This window comes from Pinus tabuliformis, chromosome 5_2, assembly GCF_031772625.1.
Source record: "Pinus tabuliformis cultivar Carrire ecotype Pingquan chromosome 5_2, CPIR1, whole genome shotgun sequence".
Classification (NCBI taxonomy): Eukaryota; Viridiplantae; Streptophyta; class Pinopsida; order Pinales; family Pinaceae; genus Pinus; species Pinus tabuliformis.
This window is the reverse complement of record NC_142306.1, coordinates 984,802,134-984,819,984: the sequence shown is the minus strand read 5'-3', so window position 1 is coordinate 984,819,984 and position 17,851 is coordinate 984,802,134. Positions and strand designations below refer to the sequence as shown.

At 37.8% G+C, this 17,851-nt stretch overlaps 1 protein-coding gene across 1 annotated transcript in view; it reads left to right on the top strand.

The window, feature by feature from the left end:
* LOC149162600 (SCY1-like protein 2 B) overlaps positions 1–16,291 on the top strand; it is a 191,374-nt gene extending 175,083 nt beyond the window's left edge. The window contains exons 6-8 of the mRNA XM_089435235.1: positions 15,576–15,637; positions 15,857–16,005; positions 16,222–16,291. Coding sequence (XP_089291361.1) covers positions 15,576–15,637; positions 15,857–16,005; positions 16,222–16,291 — 281 coding nt within the window. The remainder of the gene's footprint in view (positions 1–15,575; positions 15,638–15,856; positions 16,006–16,221) is intronic.
* Positions 16,292–17,851: the final 1,560 nt, after the last annotated feature.

Below are 17,851 nucleotides of genomic sequence, written 5' to 3'. Positions count from 1 at the left end.
ATGCTCCCAAATGGACCAGTGTTGAGCGTATAGTTGCTCACCTGTCTCCGTACCAATGCAGCGTCCTCCTCATCAGGGATTAATTTACTCAATGCAGCCATATATTTTTCGTGAACCTCTTTATCTTGGTGTGGTTTTCTCCTGCTTCCCCCCCTAGGTGCTGGTGTTGAAAGCCATGATGGATGATAGTATTTAGGTGTCAAAACATATGCTAATGCATGCAATGGAATATTTAGCATTTCCCATCGGTTTTGCACCTCTACACGAATATAATTGTACAAGGTGGTATCTCTAGGCTCAACAATGTCTTTAATCTGCCCCAACATGCTATCCATTTGCTCATACACCTCCCCAATTACTGGTCGATCTGAATCTGCAAACTTGATCATGTAATAAATTGGTTTGGTGAATTGCAAAACATATTTAACCTGTGACCAAAAGTAACTGTCAAGAACAGTGTCCTTGACTGCATTAGCACCATCTGTGTCAGTGTTAATTTCATCCCATGTTTCAGCACACACCAGATTAGTTAAAGCTTGTCTCACCCTCACTAGCCGCCTAAAGGTGAGGTAATAACTAACAAATCTTGTCTTTGCAATTTTAAGCAATTGCAACTTGGAGTAAGTGCCATAGAAGTAGTTTACCCTTGTATGCCCTGTGATGAATTTAATGAGCTGCTTCCCTTTCCTGTAAACCTCAGCAATCCACCCACAATCTTTGTGTTTCACAATATCATGCATCAAAAGGTTCAATGTGTGAACCAGGCACCTAGACCAAAAGATGTGTGGATGAGTACGCTCAATAATTTTTCCTGCTGCCTTACAATTTGCTGCATTATCTGTGATCACTTGAACCACATTATTCGGACCAACATCTTTGATTGATTTCAATAGGAGATCTGCAATGTTTTGTGCAGATGCAGTGATGGAGGAGGAGTCATGACATGCAATAAATACTGCACCACTAGAAGAAACACCAAGAACATTTATCAAATGTTGGTTTCTAATATTTGTCCACCCATCTGATACAATGGATACCCCAGAATCTATCCACTCATTTGTAAAACGTGTCAAAGCTCTTTGAACCTTAGCTTTTTCTCTTTCTAATAACACTGTTCTAGCTTTCTCATAGTTGGGGGCCTTGTATCCTTTTGGGGCTTCATTGATGGCCTTTACCATTTCATGCCAATAGGGAGAGCGAAGCACATTGAATGGTACACCGCAAGCACAAAGAAAACGGACTATCTTTCCATCCACATCATCCCTCCCAGCAACATTAAGGAAATCCCCTATTGTTCTTCTACCTCCAGAGCTTGCAGAAGTACCATGAGGAGATGAGCAACTACCAAATTTAGAGGTTGCACTTGATTCAGAATGAGTTTTTTGTTTCTTGTTTTTTTGTTGTGCAGCCATCTCTATTTGGATGTATTTTCTTCTTTCTTCAGTTGAAATGTTTGGGCAAATTTGTACCCCCACAGAACCCTTTTTTTCATCACTGTCCAGCACCCCACAAAGATGCCTCCTCAGACGGGTATATGAACCACAATATGGTTTTCCTCCATGACAACCATGAGGGCACACAAATTTGTAAGATCCACCACCCTTTCCCCCATCAAGTTTGGTCACATAGTTCCACAAGGGTGTTGATTTAGCTTTCCCATCTTGTGTTTCAGTGTCCCCTTCAAGTTCATCCCCTTCCTCTTCAAACCCTTCCTCCTCATCATACATTGGGTCACTACTATTAGGACCATCACCAATGTCCTCTTCTGTTTCTTCCCTTCTATTCCTCACCCTTGCCATCATTAAAACCAAGAGTGGAATGATACATAGAAGCCAAAAGAACACCATCTTGGAATATGGATATAGGTGGTGGACAACCTGTAAATAAAGGAGCAAGTAGAAACAATGGGAAAGAGTAGGAGAGGGAGGAGAAAAATACAAAAAAATTGTCACAAAAAATAAGGGAGTTTGGGGTTTGAACTTACCTCTTTAGCTCTTGTAGATGAAGTCCTCCAAGCTCTTGCTCCAAGCTCCTCCTCCTTCTCCTTGCTCTTCCTTCTTCACTCCTCCAAGCTCTCCTCTCTTCTCCTCTCTTTTCCTCTCTTCTCTTCTCCAACTCTCATAAACTCAAAGTGAGAAAATGAGGAATGAATGGGGGCTTTATTCTTTTCATTCCTCTCATTAACTTCACTCTAACCTCACCCTAACCCACCCCCTCAATGCTAACTTAAGTTAACTTAAAAAAAAATTAAAAAAATGATGTTTTTTCCCTTGGGCGCGCGGTTTTGGAGGAAGCGCTCCGAAGTGCTGCGTGAAGCGCACGCTTCCTGGCCCGAAGCGCTGCGCTTCGGAGGCCGGAAGCGCCATCCGAAGCGCGCTTCGGGGCCGACGCTTCCTATTTTCCAGGAAGCGCATTAAAAAGGCTGAAGCGCGCTTCCCAATTTTCGGAATCGCGCTTCCGGGGGCGCTTCCTGAGCGCTTCCGTACGGGGCGCGCTTCGGGCCTAGGATCCGGGGGGGGGGCGCTTCCTGCAACATTGGTGCCAACCTTAAAGCTAGTAACCAATAAAGGAGATCCCACGGGACATATACAAATCTAACCACCAAATCGGGCATAGGATACAAGAGTACAAACCTAACCTACTCTTTCCGCAAAATCCCCCCACCAATCCATGCCCAAAAGTGTCCATGATAAGTAAACAAAATTACTCAACTATACCAATGAAAAGCCATACCTTCATGGTCAGGAGGCCCATTGAGCTATCTGGTGGTTGCAAGCCACTGTTGGTTGCCGGCTGAGGACCATCTAGGAGAAAATTTTCTCCTATGGATACTACCCATTGGTGGTGGGTAATAGTACCAACATCATTTCTCCTTTTAGCTTGTGTAGAGAAAGCAGTAGGTTCACTTCCATTTACAGACTTGTCTAGCTCATCAAATCAGGTATCCTATCACTGTTGAGAATGGTGGTGACAAATGTTTCCTATGGCCTTGTAAGACCTCCAAGTGCGATAAGGGTGAGTTCCCTGTCAACAGTAACTTCTCTAATAGATAGCAAATCATTCTTTACTTGAGTTATTCTCATGAAATATGCTCGTATAAACTCCCCTTTGTCCATCTTGATATCATTCAACTTTTTTCTTGAGAAATAGAATTTGATTTGCATTGTTGACTTTGAAGTTTTTAACATCCCTATCAACTTATCATACATTTCCTTGGAAGTTTCCCATTCAAAAATATAAGAGATCAAATGCTTTTGAATGGAGTAAACTAAGATTTTCTTAGCTTTTACCTCTCCTTTTCTATACTTCGTTCTAGCGGCAGCAAGTGCATTTGAAGGAGGCTCCACCACTTTTCCTTACACAGAATCCAACACTTCATGTTCCTCCGAGGTCACAAATCAAGAGTCATCTTCCAAGCATGACAGTCTGATTTATCATTGAGTTTATCCTCTGTCTTGAAATAAGAGTGAGTAGCCATGGAGACTCGTTCCAATAGACTTTGTTCAACAACAACAATTATTCAACAATGATTGCTTCTCTTGTTCCTTAGACTTGTCTTCACTTGGGCTCTGATACAATGTTAAATTTTATGGTATGTTCTATGCTTGCAACAATTACTTCAATGTTTTATTAGCCCAATAACAACTTTGCTTCAAATTCCAATAGCAAGCACATTAAAACTTTAGTAGTATTCACTTCAGATCATCATTGACTGTAATTGTCGATATAACATCAACAATAAGTACAAGAAGATATGAGATGAGAAGTGAATTTAATACTCAAAATACCCAAGAGAAACGTCTCTTTGTAAATTGGATCACATATCTTTGTAAATTAAATTCTAGTAAGTTTGCACATTTATATTTTTACCCATATTTGTTAAAGTGTTGAAGAACTAGTAAATAATGGTGGGCAGTAACTCATGGTAAGTATATTTTACATATTTTTCCTTATCCCATATTTTACGCAAATACATGCTTAAATTATGGTGGGTAGTAACTTATGGTAAATATGCTATTTACATGAGTATGAGCTATTTTCAACATATGGTCATGTCCATAGAGACATGACTCTTCAACACTTATTATTAGTTAATTATTCATTATTTATGATTGTTATTACTTATATATAGAAGGAATTAGCCCCTAGTTGCACTCTTTAACACAGTGGGCTCCCCTTTTTCCTAGATTCTCACTTTTTCACATGTCGCCCTCATGGCAAAGGGGTGAGTGCTGTTGATTATGTCTTTTCCACCCAAAACTTACTCCCCTTTATTCAACACTTCATTATCTATCCCATCCCCTCGGTAGACCACCCTCTTCTTTCCTTCTATCTCTGGGCTAACAGCCTCCCCTATCTCGCCACACCCACCAACCTTTAGAGCCCACACCGCATTACTTTTTGTTTTGAGGAGGGAGGCCTAGACAGCTTTACTACCCACCTCTGCCAGATGCTCCCCTTTAACACCCAATTCCCCTCATTAGACTCTACTTCTACCAAGTACGCCTATCTCTCATCCACCCACTTCCACAACCCCAAATCCAACTCTTTTCCTATGAATCGTTGGTATGACAAAGAACACAAGGCTCTCCGTCATTAGTTTTGTTACACACTCGCACATGCTAACCCATCTTATCCCAACATCAAAGCCTCTTATCATCATCTTATCTGTCACAAGAAATGCTTCTTTGTCTCTCAGAGAAGACGAGACTTGTGTACCTCCTTTATTCACTCCCTTGAACATTTTTTGGCGCACAGTCTTCCCCCACAACCCCCCGTCCCATCTGGCCTTAACCTTGGTTCCTTATGCTCACACATTTCTACCCTCTATGATATCCTTGGGCAACCCTAGATTCAGGTTACATGTCCACCTTCTTCATGCCTCTTGTTCATAGGTAAGGACATCAAAGAGGTTGTGTGGGTAATGAAGAATAACAAAGTAGCAGATGAGGATGGCTTCCACATAGAGCTCTTTAAACCTGATCTTCATCATCTACTTCCTTAGTTGTTCCATTTAATGATGTGGTCCGGACATGTTTTCCTTTGACATAGTTACATCACCTCATTCACCCAATACGAAAATCAAGACCTAGTTCTAATCCCAATAACTATAGGATGATCATGGTGGGAAACACATTCTGAAATATCTATGCTACAGTTCTCCACTTGAAGCTCTCTAGGGAGCTTGAGCGGCGACACCTTAGAGGTAGGGGACAGGTTGGTTTTCAAGCCAAGCACCAAACCTAAGTTGCATGATACGAGGAAACGGGTACGGGTATGAAATGTGACCCCCCTAAATTTTGGAAACGGGGAAACACGATATATATATATATATATATATATATGTTAGGGCATTTAAGAAATGTTATGTGCAATCATAAAGCATACATGATACATTATAATTTATTACATTATGATTAAATTGTCCATTGTCAATGCATGGACTATAAGTCTCCAAATTTACATCACATTTACTCATGATCCCATAATGAAAGTAGCAAAATCCAAAATCAACCTTTATTATATATCAAAATTTCAAAATCAACCTTTATTATATATATGAGGCTGCAAGTACAATACAAACTATGAGGCTTTAAGTACTATAAAGACTAAAGACTAATAGTCTTCAATCTTCATCCTCATCATCATAATCCTCATAAAAAATAGAAGCAGAAGCATTCTCAACAATGGATGGTATAGGTATGAAATGTGATCCCCCCAAATTTTGGAAACGGAGAAACACGATATATATATATATATATATATATATAAGAAATGTTATGTGCAATCATAAAGCATACATGATACATTATAATTTATTACATTATGATTAAATTGTCAAATGTCAATGCATAAACTATAAGTCTCCAAATTTACATCACATTTACTCATGATCACATAATGAAAGTAGCAATATCCAAAATCAACCTTTATTATATATCAAAATTTCAAAATCAAACTTTATTATATATATGACGCTGCAAGTACAATACAAACTATGAGGCTATAAGTACTATAAAGACTAAAGACTAATAGTCTTCAATTTTCATCCTCATCATCATAATCGTCATAAAAAATAGAAGCAGAAGCATGCTCAATAATGGATGGTGGCGCTGAAGAAGATGATTTGCCAATTCCACTTCTAGGCTCCCGGTCCTCAATATTCAGGGCAACAAGAGAGAGCTGCAAATCAAGACTTTCTGGATCCACATCCCATTTTTTAGAAGGATCGCTGCTATATTCTGGACCCCTACGAGATGCAAGGCGAAGGTTGGAGTGCACATAATCAAGATCCTTTGCCTTCTATGAGCCCAACCTGTTGCGCTTCACAGAATGAATAAAACCATAGGTGCTCCAATTCCTTTCTTCTGATGAAGAAGTTGCTACTTGTGAAAGAACATGAATGGCAAGGTTTTTCAAATGTACACCATTTACTCCATGACAAATCCACCACCTAACTGGATTCATGGTGCTTCGCTCCTCCAACGCTGATATATCTGAATAATCATCTAAACTTGCAACAAAACTGGCAAATTATTTCTTCACATCTCTGTGTAGATGAGCTGGAAACATTCTCATAAGGGCTTTTTTCACCACATTAGCCACCTCTCTATCCTTATGGGGTGCCTTCCTGTTTCCATTGCGTTGAGCAATAATCTACTTATCATAAAATCTGGGGTTCATGGCATGTGCTAAAGTGTGCAATGGAGTGTTGAAATTGTTCCACCTATCAACAATGATTTTCTTGACTAAATCAACAAAATGATCATCAACAAATAAAAGCTCTCTAGATTCCTGTGAAATGATTTCCATAGTTTTCTCAACCATGGTATCCATGCCATCATATACCTCTCCTAAGAAAGGTTGGTTCGTGTCAGCGTTCCGAAGAAGCTCAAATGCAGGGGTTGTGAACTTTAGCAAGAAATCTATCTTGTTCCACCACTTCTCATCAAGGCACAATCTACACACCATATATCCCCGCTTGAATCTTCCTGTCTCCACTCAGCCCAGAGTTGACTCACCACCATAGAAACTAATGGTTGCTTAACCTCAACAAGGTGACACAACATTAGGAAGTTTGAGGCATATCTTGTCTCAACAAGTTTTAACAACTCCAATTTGGAGTACTTTCAAAATATTGCTTGATATTGGTGGTGGTTGATGATGAAAATAACGATCTCCCTTGCTTCCCCGTGATTTCCTTTATCCATGGAACTTTATTGTCGATCTCCTCTAAGATCAGATTCAGATTATGGACAATGTAGGGTGTCCAAAATATGTGGTTAGACCTCCCCTCAATAATTAAACCTGCAACTTTGCAAATTGGTGCATTATCCGTGATAACTTGCACCACCCTGTTAGGTCCTATTTGTTCAATAGATTTTATTACAACATCAACAATGAATTGTGCATCTTTTACGTCTCCAAAGTAGTCTTTTGCCTTTAAAACCATTGCTTCTTTTGGTGAAGTGGCAAGGGTATTTATCAATGGTCTATGCCTTGTATCTGTCCATCCATCTGAGACTAAGCTAACCCCAAAGCTACTCCAGGAAGAACGAATCGGTGATAAGAGGTCCTCCACAAGCTCCTTCTCATTTTTGAAAAGTTGAGTTCTGACTTGTTCATAGTTGGCCCCTTGTACCCTGTGGGAGCTTTGTTAACTACCCTTATCATATCTTTCCAGTAAGGAGAGAGAACAACATTGAATGGGATACCACATGCGCAGATGCACCTAGCCACTCTGGAATCAACTTCTTCTCTTGCTTGCACATTCACCAATTTAGCAATTCTGCTATCTTGAATTGATGCAGATGCCCCTCTGGTATTTTTGGATGGTGGTGGTTGTTGTTGTTGAGTGGCTCTCCTCTTCCTTGTTTCAACCACAACCCTTGGCTCAATGTTTGGTGGAGCTCGAGGAGTAGCGTTAGTAAGTTCTTTATGCCTTCTTTTAAGTCCATCAGCCTCATCTTGCTCTCTTTGATATGCCTCCTCACCATTGGGTTTGTTGTTTTTGTGCAGCCTACAATCCCCTATCCTCCTCCATGTAAAAGGTGTGCCTTCACTCTTGGGTAGGAGACCTTGTACGAATTACTACAAAGATTACATTGCCATTCCTATGAGCCACCACCTACACATCTTTGAAGCTTTTGAACATGCCTCCAAAGAGGATAACAGTCAGCCCTCTAGTTGGATTTGGGGCTGAACTTGCACCTTAGTTGGAGGCCATTGCTGCAAAAAAAACTGAAAAAAAAACAAATTTGTAAATAAAAAACGTTTTTCACATTTTTGGAAGCATAAACCCTCGAAAAATAGAAGAAATAATGGGAAAAAACTAAGAAAATGAATGCTTCTTACCCAAATTAATTTTTTGTAGTTGAAGCTACCCCAAAATGCCACAAAACACAAGAGAAAGATGGTTGTAGCTGAGCCAAAAACCAAGAATGCTATAGCTAGAAACTCCCCACTCCGAATCTACTTGTGAAATCTCTTTTTCTTGCTGTTGAAATCTCCTTTGCTCACTATTGAAAATGCCTTAGCTGAAACCACTGCTCTCTTCCTCTTTTCTCCTTGCTAAAATCGCTCCTCTCCAAGTGAAACGACTTGCTCAATTCGTGTGATGAGGGGGTGAGAGTCTTTTTATAACTTGCGAGAGCCATCTAGAAATATCGACAAAATATTTTAATCGCCAAATAAAAAAAGAAAAAATACAAAATACAAAAAAAGGCACTCCATACGACTTGGAAATGTGTTTCAAGCCATACTAGGCCAAGTTTCAGCCTCATGAAATGTGCCATTATGACTTGAAACGCCTTTCAAGGCTGTACCATACACGTTTCACCATTTTAGTTTCGTTTTTTGCCCAAAACGACCTCTTGCCTAACGTTTCTTGCAACATAGCACCAAACTATTGATCACATCCTTGCACTCAGGGCCATCCTTAAGGAAGCTCTTCATCACTCTTTGAAAGTTTACTGCTATATTGTAGAATTTTAGAAAGCTTTTGATTATGTCCCTAGGGAGGCTTTATTCCAGAGACTCAGAGGCATTTGAATCACAGAGACCTTACAGTCAACCATCATGTGTCTATACAAGTCTCTTTTTGGTCAATTGTGCGTATTAGATGGCCTATTAGATTTCATCCATAGTATGATTGGGGTTAAACAGGGTTGCCCCCTATCCCCCACATTGTTTGGGATCTACATTGATGAGCTGGAGTGCTTCTTGGCTGAACACATCTAGGATGGTGATGGTTGCCTTCTACACCATGTCCTAATTTCTATCCTTTTGTTTGCAGATGATGTGGTCCTTCTAGCCTCATCCCTTGATGGATTGCAGTGACAACTGGATGCCTTAGCCCTAATATGTGATCTTTGTTGATTGATAGTCAACCTAGGTAAACCAAGGTCATGATTTTCAATGCATTAAAGAAGATTCTTTTTGATCACCACTACTTCAAAGGTGAGGAGATTGAGATCACCATCACATGTGCTTATTTGGGGGTATTATTCACGGGTCCTTGCTTCAGTTTGTAGCATGCACATAAACTCCAAATCAACAAGGTCTATGGCTCTTTGGCTCTTTTAGAGACTGTTTTCAACATGCCTTTTAGGACATGTTGTCCAAGATGTTGCTTATGGACACTCTTTCCCACCCCACAGTTCTATATGGAATTGAGGCCTAGGGACTTGGTTTACTAGAGTGTGATTGGGCCTTTGTGGAGAGAGTAGAGACCATCCTCCGTCGCTGCTTAATTGATGCAACTAGATAGTTACTCAGCCCATCATCGTCATAGAGTTTGGCACTTGCCTCTTTCGACTTGAGGCAATGTTTAGTCTTATCTCACTTCTATAGTGTGCTCAGAGTTTTGCTGATACAATGCAGGGGTGTGACAAATATCCATACTTGGCCTACTGTTAATCAGAGTCTAGTGCAACAGTTAGTCCCTTAGCTTGGACTCAATGCTGGTACATCGAAGTCTTATATATCCTTTCTTCAATTGTTATTGTGTTAGATCGACTTCCTCCATTTATATATTCCTTATGTGCCCCAAGCCACCTCTTACTAACCAAACAGGGAATGAATGCAATCATTCACGAAGATATCTATAGGGAATATGTACAAGCCTTTTGGGTAAATACTTAGGTTGTTTTACATACGAAGATGGCCTTTTATGCTAAGCACTTCTTGATGATGAGGGACAGACTCATCATTCGTCTCCATTACACACTTCACCATTGGAAGCACACCCTTTGGATTCCCTAAGGACAATTAAGAGTTGGATTTCATTCTCTATGGATTGAGATGGACCACCAAATAAACCGTTCAAATAGGATCTCTGAGCTATAACACCTTCGAGAGATTGATATGGAGGAGCACTTCATCTTATGTTTCCCCATTTATTATGAGATCTGTGGGAGATATCATTGCCCTTTTGGGGGGATCTAGACCCTTTCTAGTTTCTTCTAGTTCTCAGACTAGAGATGTCTAGCCCTTTTTATGCAAGAGGCCCTTAAATCTTGTATCCACACTCTCTAGCCTTCTCCTAGGTCGGATCTTGTTCAATAGATTACCTCTTTCTTTATGTTGCTTCCTAGCTAGGGGCACTAAGAGACAGGTTGATGACAACATTACTTTTAGCTCCATATCAGTGTGGACTAGAGGGACCACTCCCCACAATGAGAAACCTTAAAGATGTTGTCAGACTAGATCGTGATTGTTGAACTCCTCTATCACGACCCTAGTAAAAGTGTATCCGTCACTCAAACAAAATCTGGGTTTGACATGCTAAGCTTTTTCTATCTTATTTTAATGCTTAGGAGGGTGATATTGATGATGATGATCCCAAGATAGGCAATGATTTTAATGACATGTAGTTATTTGTTGTAGCATGATTTTTTTGGACTCTAGAACCCATTTAGAGCCCTCTTTTTTTTTGATGTATTTTTGGTTCAGAGATGGATTTCACGCTGTTGTCGAACAAAGTGTCTAGGCACCACGACAATGCTCAGAGTAAGGGCTGTCACTCTAATCCTTATTCACTTCGTTTAGACTCTCTCCTAGACAAGTCAAGGAGGGTAGTCCCTGGGGTAAATGAATGAGGATAACCTGTAGAACATAGGCTCTAGGAGACTTAGAGATGGACAACTTGACGAATGTAAACGAGTCTTCAAATAAAATAAATAGATAGATCAAACACTAATACGAGCAAGACACAACCACAAGATAGAAATGATTATAGACTAGTGCCTTTATATTCAATTAACCATAGACTACATAAAAAAACAAGTTATCCAGAGCAATTTATAAATGTGACGAATAGTGATGATCATGAATGATTAAATGTGAATGCTCAAAACTTTAACATGCAGGATATTCTAGATTTAAAATAATTTTCATTAATAACTCAAATCTAGAATAATTTATCATTTTCCAATAGGCAATATAATTTTTAAAACATTAATCGCACTTGACAATAGAGAAATCACTACCACAAAATTTAAAATTTTACATTTAACACAAAAGACACCAAGGAACTTTAAATTAGAAGTTAATTATCCCTTAGGTAAGTTAATGCGATAAGCTTATGAAGCAAAGTTTAATGTGGCAATTATATTTTTTAATGTGACCAAATAAATAAAAAAAACAAAAGTACTTAATTAATTTCTTTTTTTCAAATTAAAAAAAAAATTAAATCTGAGGGCTTAATTCTGCTTTCGATTTATTTCATTAGCAATCAAAGTCACCAAATTTTTTTTTGAAAATTTTTAATTTTTTTAGATTTTTAATGTTTTTTAAATATTTTTTGAATGAAATAAAAAATGAAAATAAAAAAAAATCAAAACACAAAGTCATAAAAATGAAAAAAACAACCCAGAACCCAGATATACAAAAATAAATAAAACCCCAGTAACCCAAGTCAGAAAACAAAAAAAATTACAGATCTATGCAAAAAAATGGTAGATCTATCAGATTTGAGGAGTATGAGTCCAATTCCGTTCCCAGATTTGATAATCTAAGGCTTTCAATAGCCAGATTTATCAATTTTCCACACAAAAAGTTAAATTTTTAAATTTTAAAGGAGGTGCTAACTCAAAACCCTTTGTGAAAATTTCCAAATCCAAGAAATTTTAAACCCTTGGACTGCAAAAAATTTGAATAATATCCCTAAAAAATTATGTTGATAAACCCCCAGAGATCCAGATCTTACTGTCCTGGGCCTAGATTTGGACTCTACACAAATATTTTCCTCAGATCTGTAGCTGCATGACAACAAGAAAACACCCAAACGATATGTACAATGATAAAAAACTAAAACCCAGAAAAATCCACTTTAGAAAAATAATTACAAAATTTACAAACTATAGGCTCTAATAAGCCATATCTATCATTATGCTGCACATAAATTAAAAGATTTTTAAAATTTTAAAGGTGCTAACATGAAAACCTCGTGCATCACCAATAAAAAATCTTATGATAAATCCGGGATTAATTTTAGGATCGAGAGTTGGCTGGTCCAACTGAAAATCTCTCCTAACGCCCGAGGACCTAAAATCAAGATTTCCTTGCAAAACTCGATCCAACCATTAAAAATAGAGCGATAAAATAATAATAAAACTCAAACAAATAGAGATACTTGCTATTACATTCAAAATTTAGAATATTATTCAAACCCCAACGACTGAGCAAGATACCTGTACTCAAATCAATCTTTATAGAAGCTATCATCAATGGCTTTAGAAAAAATTATGCATGAAAACAACACATCTTACAGTATTCCCATGAAGAGTAACACCAACAAAACTTAACCCCAAAGTCTTTCTTTATTATCCAGAAAAAGATTACACAAGAGCTTTTTGCTAAGCACATGACTCAAAGGTCGGATAGATCGACTGACAAATGACTTCCTATTTAAAGATAAATTCTCCCATTTAATTCTTGAGAAAATTCGAATTTTTTAATTAAATGTATTTTAATTAGCTCAAAAATTAAAATTTTGAGTTAATTTCCCCAAAAATTTGACTTTGACTTAATCCCCAGGGATCAAAGGTTTAAAATTTAGCAAAATAATTAATTTACCTTAGTCCCGGGATCTTTTAAATTTTATTTTTAAGGACCGACGAATTTTGCCTTTGGAGAATTTAAATTTACCTAGGACCTAGAATTAATTAAATTTCTGGTTTAGGATTTTAATTAATTTTGGGCCAGAAAATTTAATTAATTAACCTATGAGAGGATAATTTTTTTTTTCCAACTTTTAAGACACTTTACATCATGATTTTCATATTTTTTACATCATAAGGGGGGAAAACCATTTGTAATAGACCCTCACAGACTACCCATTTCTGCGACGCAAATATAATCCAACAGACCAAACAATTTGTAATAAAATAATCTAACCAAATAGTTAGGATTATTCCCAAATTACTTTTACATAGATTCGATCTAAAACACTAGGATTCGCCTAAGATCCTAGCGGCAAAATCCATTCCAGCTTTAGGGTAAGACTAGAGGAAAACTCTGTCGACCATCCGAGAATGGATCGATGAGACAAAAACCTCTCAGAATGAAGATTGTCATTAGAAAAATATGTTTACCTAGGTCGTTACATACATGAAACGGTTTTACTGAGATTATTTACATCATATACATGCAGAATGAGTTTACATTATAACATGATGATTAGGCTGATGATGATAGCTGAACGACACAGACACATTGATTAGGCACTATCCCTTTTGTGAAAAAGAGGGGGTGTATTGCTATGGGTCGTTGACACGTAGTGGTCAACACACACAACGCTATTTTGGTTATATGCACTAGTTGTATGATTGAATTTGTATCATCATCATGTAAACTTGTAATTGTTTTAGTTTCTAAATTCTAAAGAGATTTGGATCTTTCATTGTTGTATGTTGTAATGATTCACTAATTTGTTGTATATATATATGTATATAACTATAATGTGTCCTCCATGACCTAATTTGTTGTATATATATATATATATATATATATATATAGATATAACGTGTCCTCCATGCCCTGTTTTTGGGGTCACCTTGTCTCATGTCAGACACTTATATTTCCATGTCCTTGTGTCTTGTGTCATCATGTTAGGTGACCTAGACAATGAGTTATAGTGGCTAGGTAGGAGCGCATTATAGTGTCTAGATCTTCCCTAGATCTTCAGGGCATCATGGTATCTTGAGTTTTCTTCGTTTAGCCTCAGATGTTAGGAGAGGTAGATCTAGTGGATCATGACCCAGTCCCTAGATCCTTTCCCTCTGCACATCTCCCTCCCATTGCAGCTGCCTACACCTGGATCCGAGGGTTTTCTCTTGTTTTTGTACATACACTTCATGTTTCTACTTTACTTCTTGTTCTTTATATAGGAGACATTTTAGTATTCCTGCTTGTTATTGACATCATTGTACTCAGCAGTCCCATTGACCTACTTTTGTGGTCATTTGTTGGACATTAATATAATTATTTTATCTTATCTTATCTTCTTACAAGGTTCTCTCTCTTAGAAGTTCAGTTTTGGTGGCCTCTTAATGATTCCAAAACCATATCGGCATTGTTCACCTAAAGCATCCCTTCAGGTTCAAAATGCTTTCTGCCATGATCTTCTGAATTAGTTGGGTATCCACGACATTGTCAACCCTTATCATGGATCAGCAGTCTTCACTAATCATCTTACAGTTATTGCTCCATATTTTTAGCTTCTGCTCGTTGCAGATCAAGTTTTCAAGATGAAGACTGCCACACTGATTAGGGATCCACCACTTCCTACCTTACTGCCAAGCAAGGTCAGCTGCTGCATTAGTTTTGATGGAGTTCTTAGCATCGCACACAACAATATTTTCCTTCTTGTCTGAAAGCATTGAAGTCCAATGCTTCTGTTGCTGGGAGCAATGATACGTATTGTTGGTAGCTGTTAATTTGTTTTCATGATTTCCATGTGTGTGCAATTATCATAGGATCAAACATATTATAGGTTTGGAGTGCCACTTCTTCGAGTGTTTATCTCCAAATAATAGTTAGTTTGTTTTTCTGTTATTGTAATTAGTTGATAGTTTCTCTCCAACTAACAGGGTAGAATGCTGCGGTAGATGCTTTTAAGAAAATGGCCTGTTAGCTGTGAAAGTAAATGTTACATAAGCTTGTGTATAGCTCCAGAAGAATTCAGTGAGAGATTTTTCATTGACACTTTGGTGTAGAACTCGGCTCTTAAGTGGTTTCGATCCACATCATGGAGAAAAAGAAGTGAGAGTTTTGCTTGCTCAACAAAACTTGCCAGAGACATTCGTGTATAAATATAGTGGCAATTAAATCTCGTGCATAAAATATATTCTTAAATAAAAGATGCAAGGGGCATTCCATTTTTGAAAAATATGCTTGCTATTTTGCATTAAATTTTGTTTAATATGATCAGTAGTAGCTTGTTTGGGTGGGCAAATAAATCAAGTGATATGTAAAACAGCTAAGTGAAATCATAATAACGTTTATTTCTTCATACGTCCATTTTTGTTGTAAGTCTTCTCTTAATTACATGGAGATTATGTCACCTGTTGTAGGTTCTCTCTTCTTTCGTGATGATACAAGATTACGTGCTCTCCGTTTCCTTGATCATATGCTTGTAAGTGTTCTGGTATCCTCTAATTTGATTCCATAGCAGGGGGTTATCACATCACAGAATTACATTAAAAAATCTGTACAGCAGATTAATTATTACACTACTAAGAGAAGGAGCCGTAGGCAAAAGTTTTTGGAATGTGAAAACATTGGACACTAAAAAACTATTGTAAATGTTTGTGGATTGGAATTTCTGTAGTAATGTGGTAATGTTGCATTCCAGGAGAGAGATAACATGCAGAAGTCCGAGTTTCTGAAAGCTTTGTCAGGGATGTGGAAAGACTTTGATGCTCGTGTGTTACGGTACAAAGTGTGTAGGCTCTCTTTTCTTTCTTGTTTTGGCTATGCTAGGGCAAGTACCATTTGCAAAATGTAATTGGTGTGGGATCTCACTCTTGCTATATTTTGTTGTAAAATGTCTCGTACAAAGTCTGAACAAGTGTGCTTGTCTATCCATCTGCTTCTTAAATCTTTTTAACATGCTTCCATGCTTGCTTGCTTGCCTGTATGCCAGCTGTCATGCTTATATGCCATCTGTCATCCTTGCTTGTATCTTTTCTATCTGTCACAAACTAATGAATCATGCAGGTCCATTGCCTATTTGAATCACACAGCATTTTATATGGATGAAGGTGGGCCAAATAAGCAGCCTCCATAAGTAAGGTATCCTGGCATCTAAGAACAAAATTGCTCTATCTCATGGTATAAAATTGGCACATTGGCTTAGAAGCCATATATAAACAGGAAAACAAAATTGCCTTATCTCGTGGTATAAAATTGGCACATTGGCTTAGAAGCCATACGTAAACATGAAGAAACAAGAACATAAGTCAGTTTGGGCAGCTAGTCCACTGTGAAAAGTCCAGAACTCAATAAATGTAATTCATGCTGCCAAGGGAATCAAATCCACTTTGGGTGCTTATTTCCCTTAATGCATTTAAACAAAATTTGTAAAAGCTAGCATAGATTCGTCTTAACCCTGGAACTATTAAGAAACTGAGAGGGATTAAAATAGGATCCATAAATGTGACTTGTTTTTTTCCTGATCCATCTTGGAGCTTAATAGATCTGGGCTTAAGATGGATCTATGCAAGAGGATTACTTTATCTAAAGATAAATATCAAATACCACTGGAGTGAGTGCATTCTTAAAACTAGCTGTGAGTTAGGGTTTTATAATTTAGAGCACTTTGCAGGGAGCTGTCAACTTTTCAGTGTCTACAAAAGCATCATCTATTTTTGGCAGGAAATACTTCCTTTAACTATTAAAACAAATTATGTACATAAACATCTTTTAACAAAAAATGGGTTGCAAGGGAAATTACCAAAAGCTCTCGCTATGAGGTCATTTCGTGTCCCAAAATCTAAAGCAAAATTACCCTAACTACCATGCTTCGTGTGTTACGGTACAAAGTGTGTAGGCTCTCTTTTCTTTCTTGTTTTGGCTATGCTAGGGCAAGTACCATTTGCAAAATGTAATTGGTGTGGAATCTCACTCTTGCTATATTTTGTTGTAAAATGTCTCGTACAAAGTCTGAACAAGTGTGCTTGTCTATCCATCTGCTTCTTAAATCTTTTTAACATGCTTCCATGCTTGCTTGCTTGCCTGTATGCCAGCTGTCATGCTTATATGCCATCTGTCATCCTTGCTTGTATCTTTTCTATCTGTCACAAACTAATGAATCATGCAGGTCCATTGCCTATTTGAATCACACAGCATTTTATATGGATGAAGGTGGGCCAAATAAGCAGCCTCCATAAGTAAGGTATCCTGGCTTCTAAGAACAAAATTGCTCTATCTCATGGTATAAAATTGGCACATTGGCTTAGAAGCCATATATAAACAGGAAAACAAAATTGCCTTATCTCGTGGTATAAAATTGGCACATTGGCTTAGAAGCCATACGTAAACATGAAGAAACAAGAACATAAGTCAGTTTGGGCAGCTAGTCCACTGTGAAAAGTCCAGAACTCAATAAATGTAATTCATGCTGCCAAGGGAATCAAATCCACTTTGAGTGCTTATTTCCCTTAATGCATTTAAACAAAATTTGTAAAAGCTAGCATAGATTCGTCTTAACCCTGGAACTATTAAGAAACTGAGAGGGATTAAAATAGGATCCATAAATGTGACTTGTTTTTTTCCTGATCCATCTTGGAGCTTAATAGATCTGGGCTTAAGATGGATCTATGCAAGAGGATTACTTTATCTAAAGATA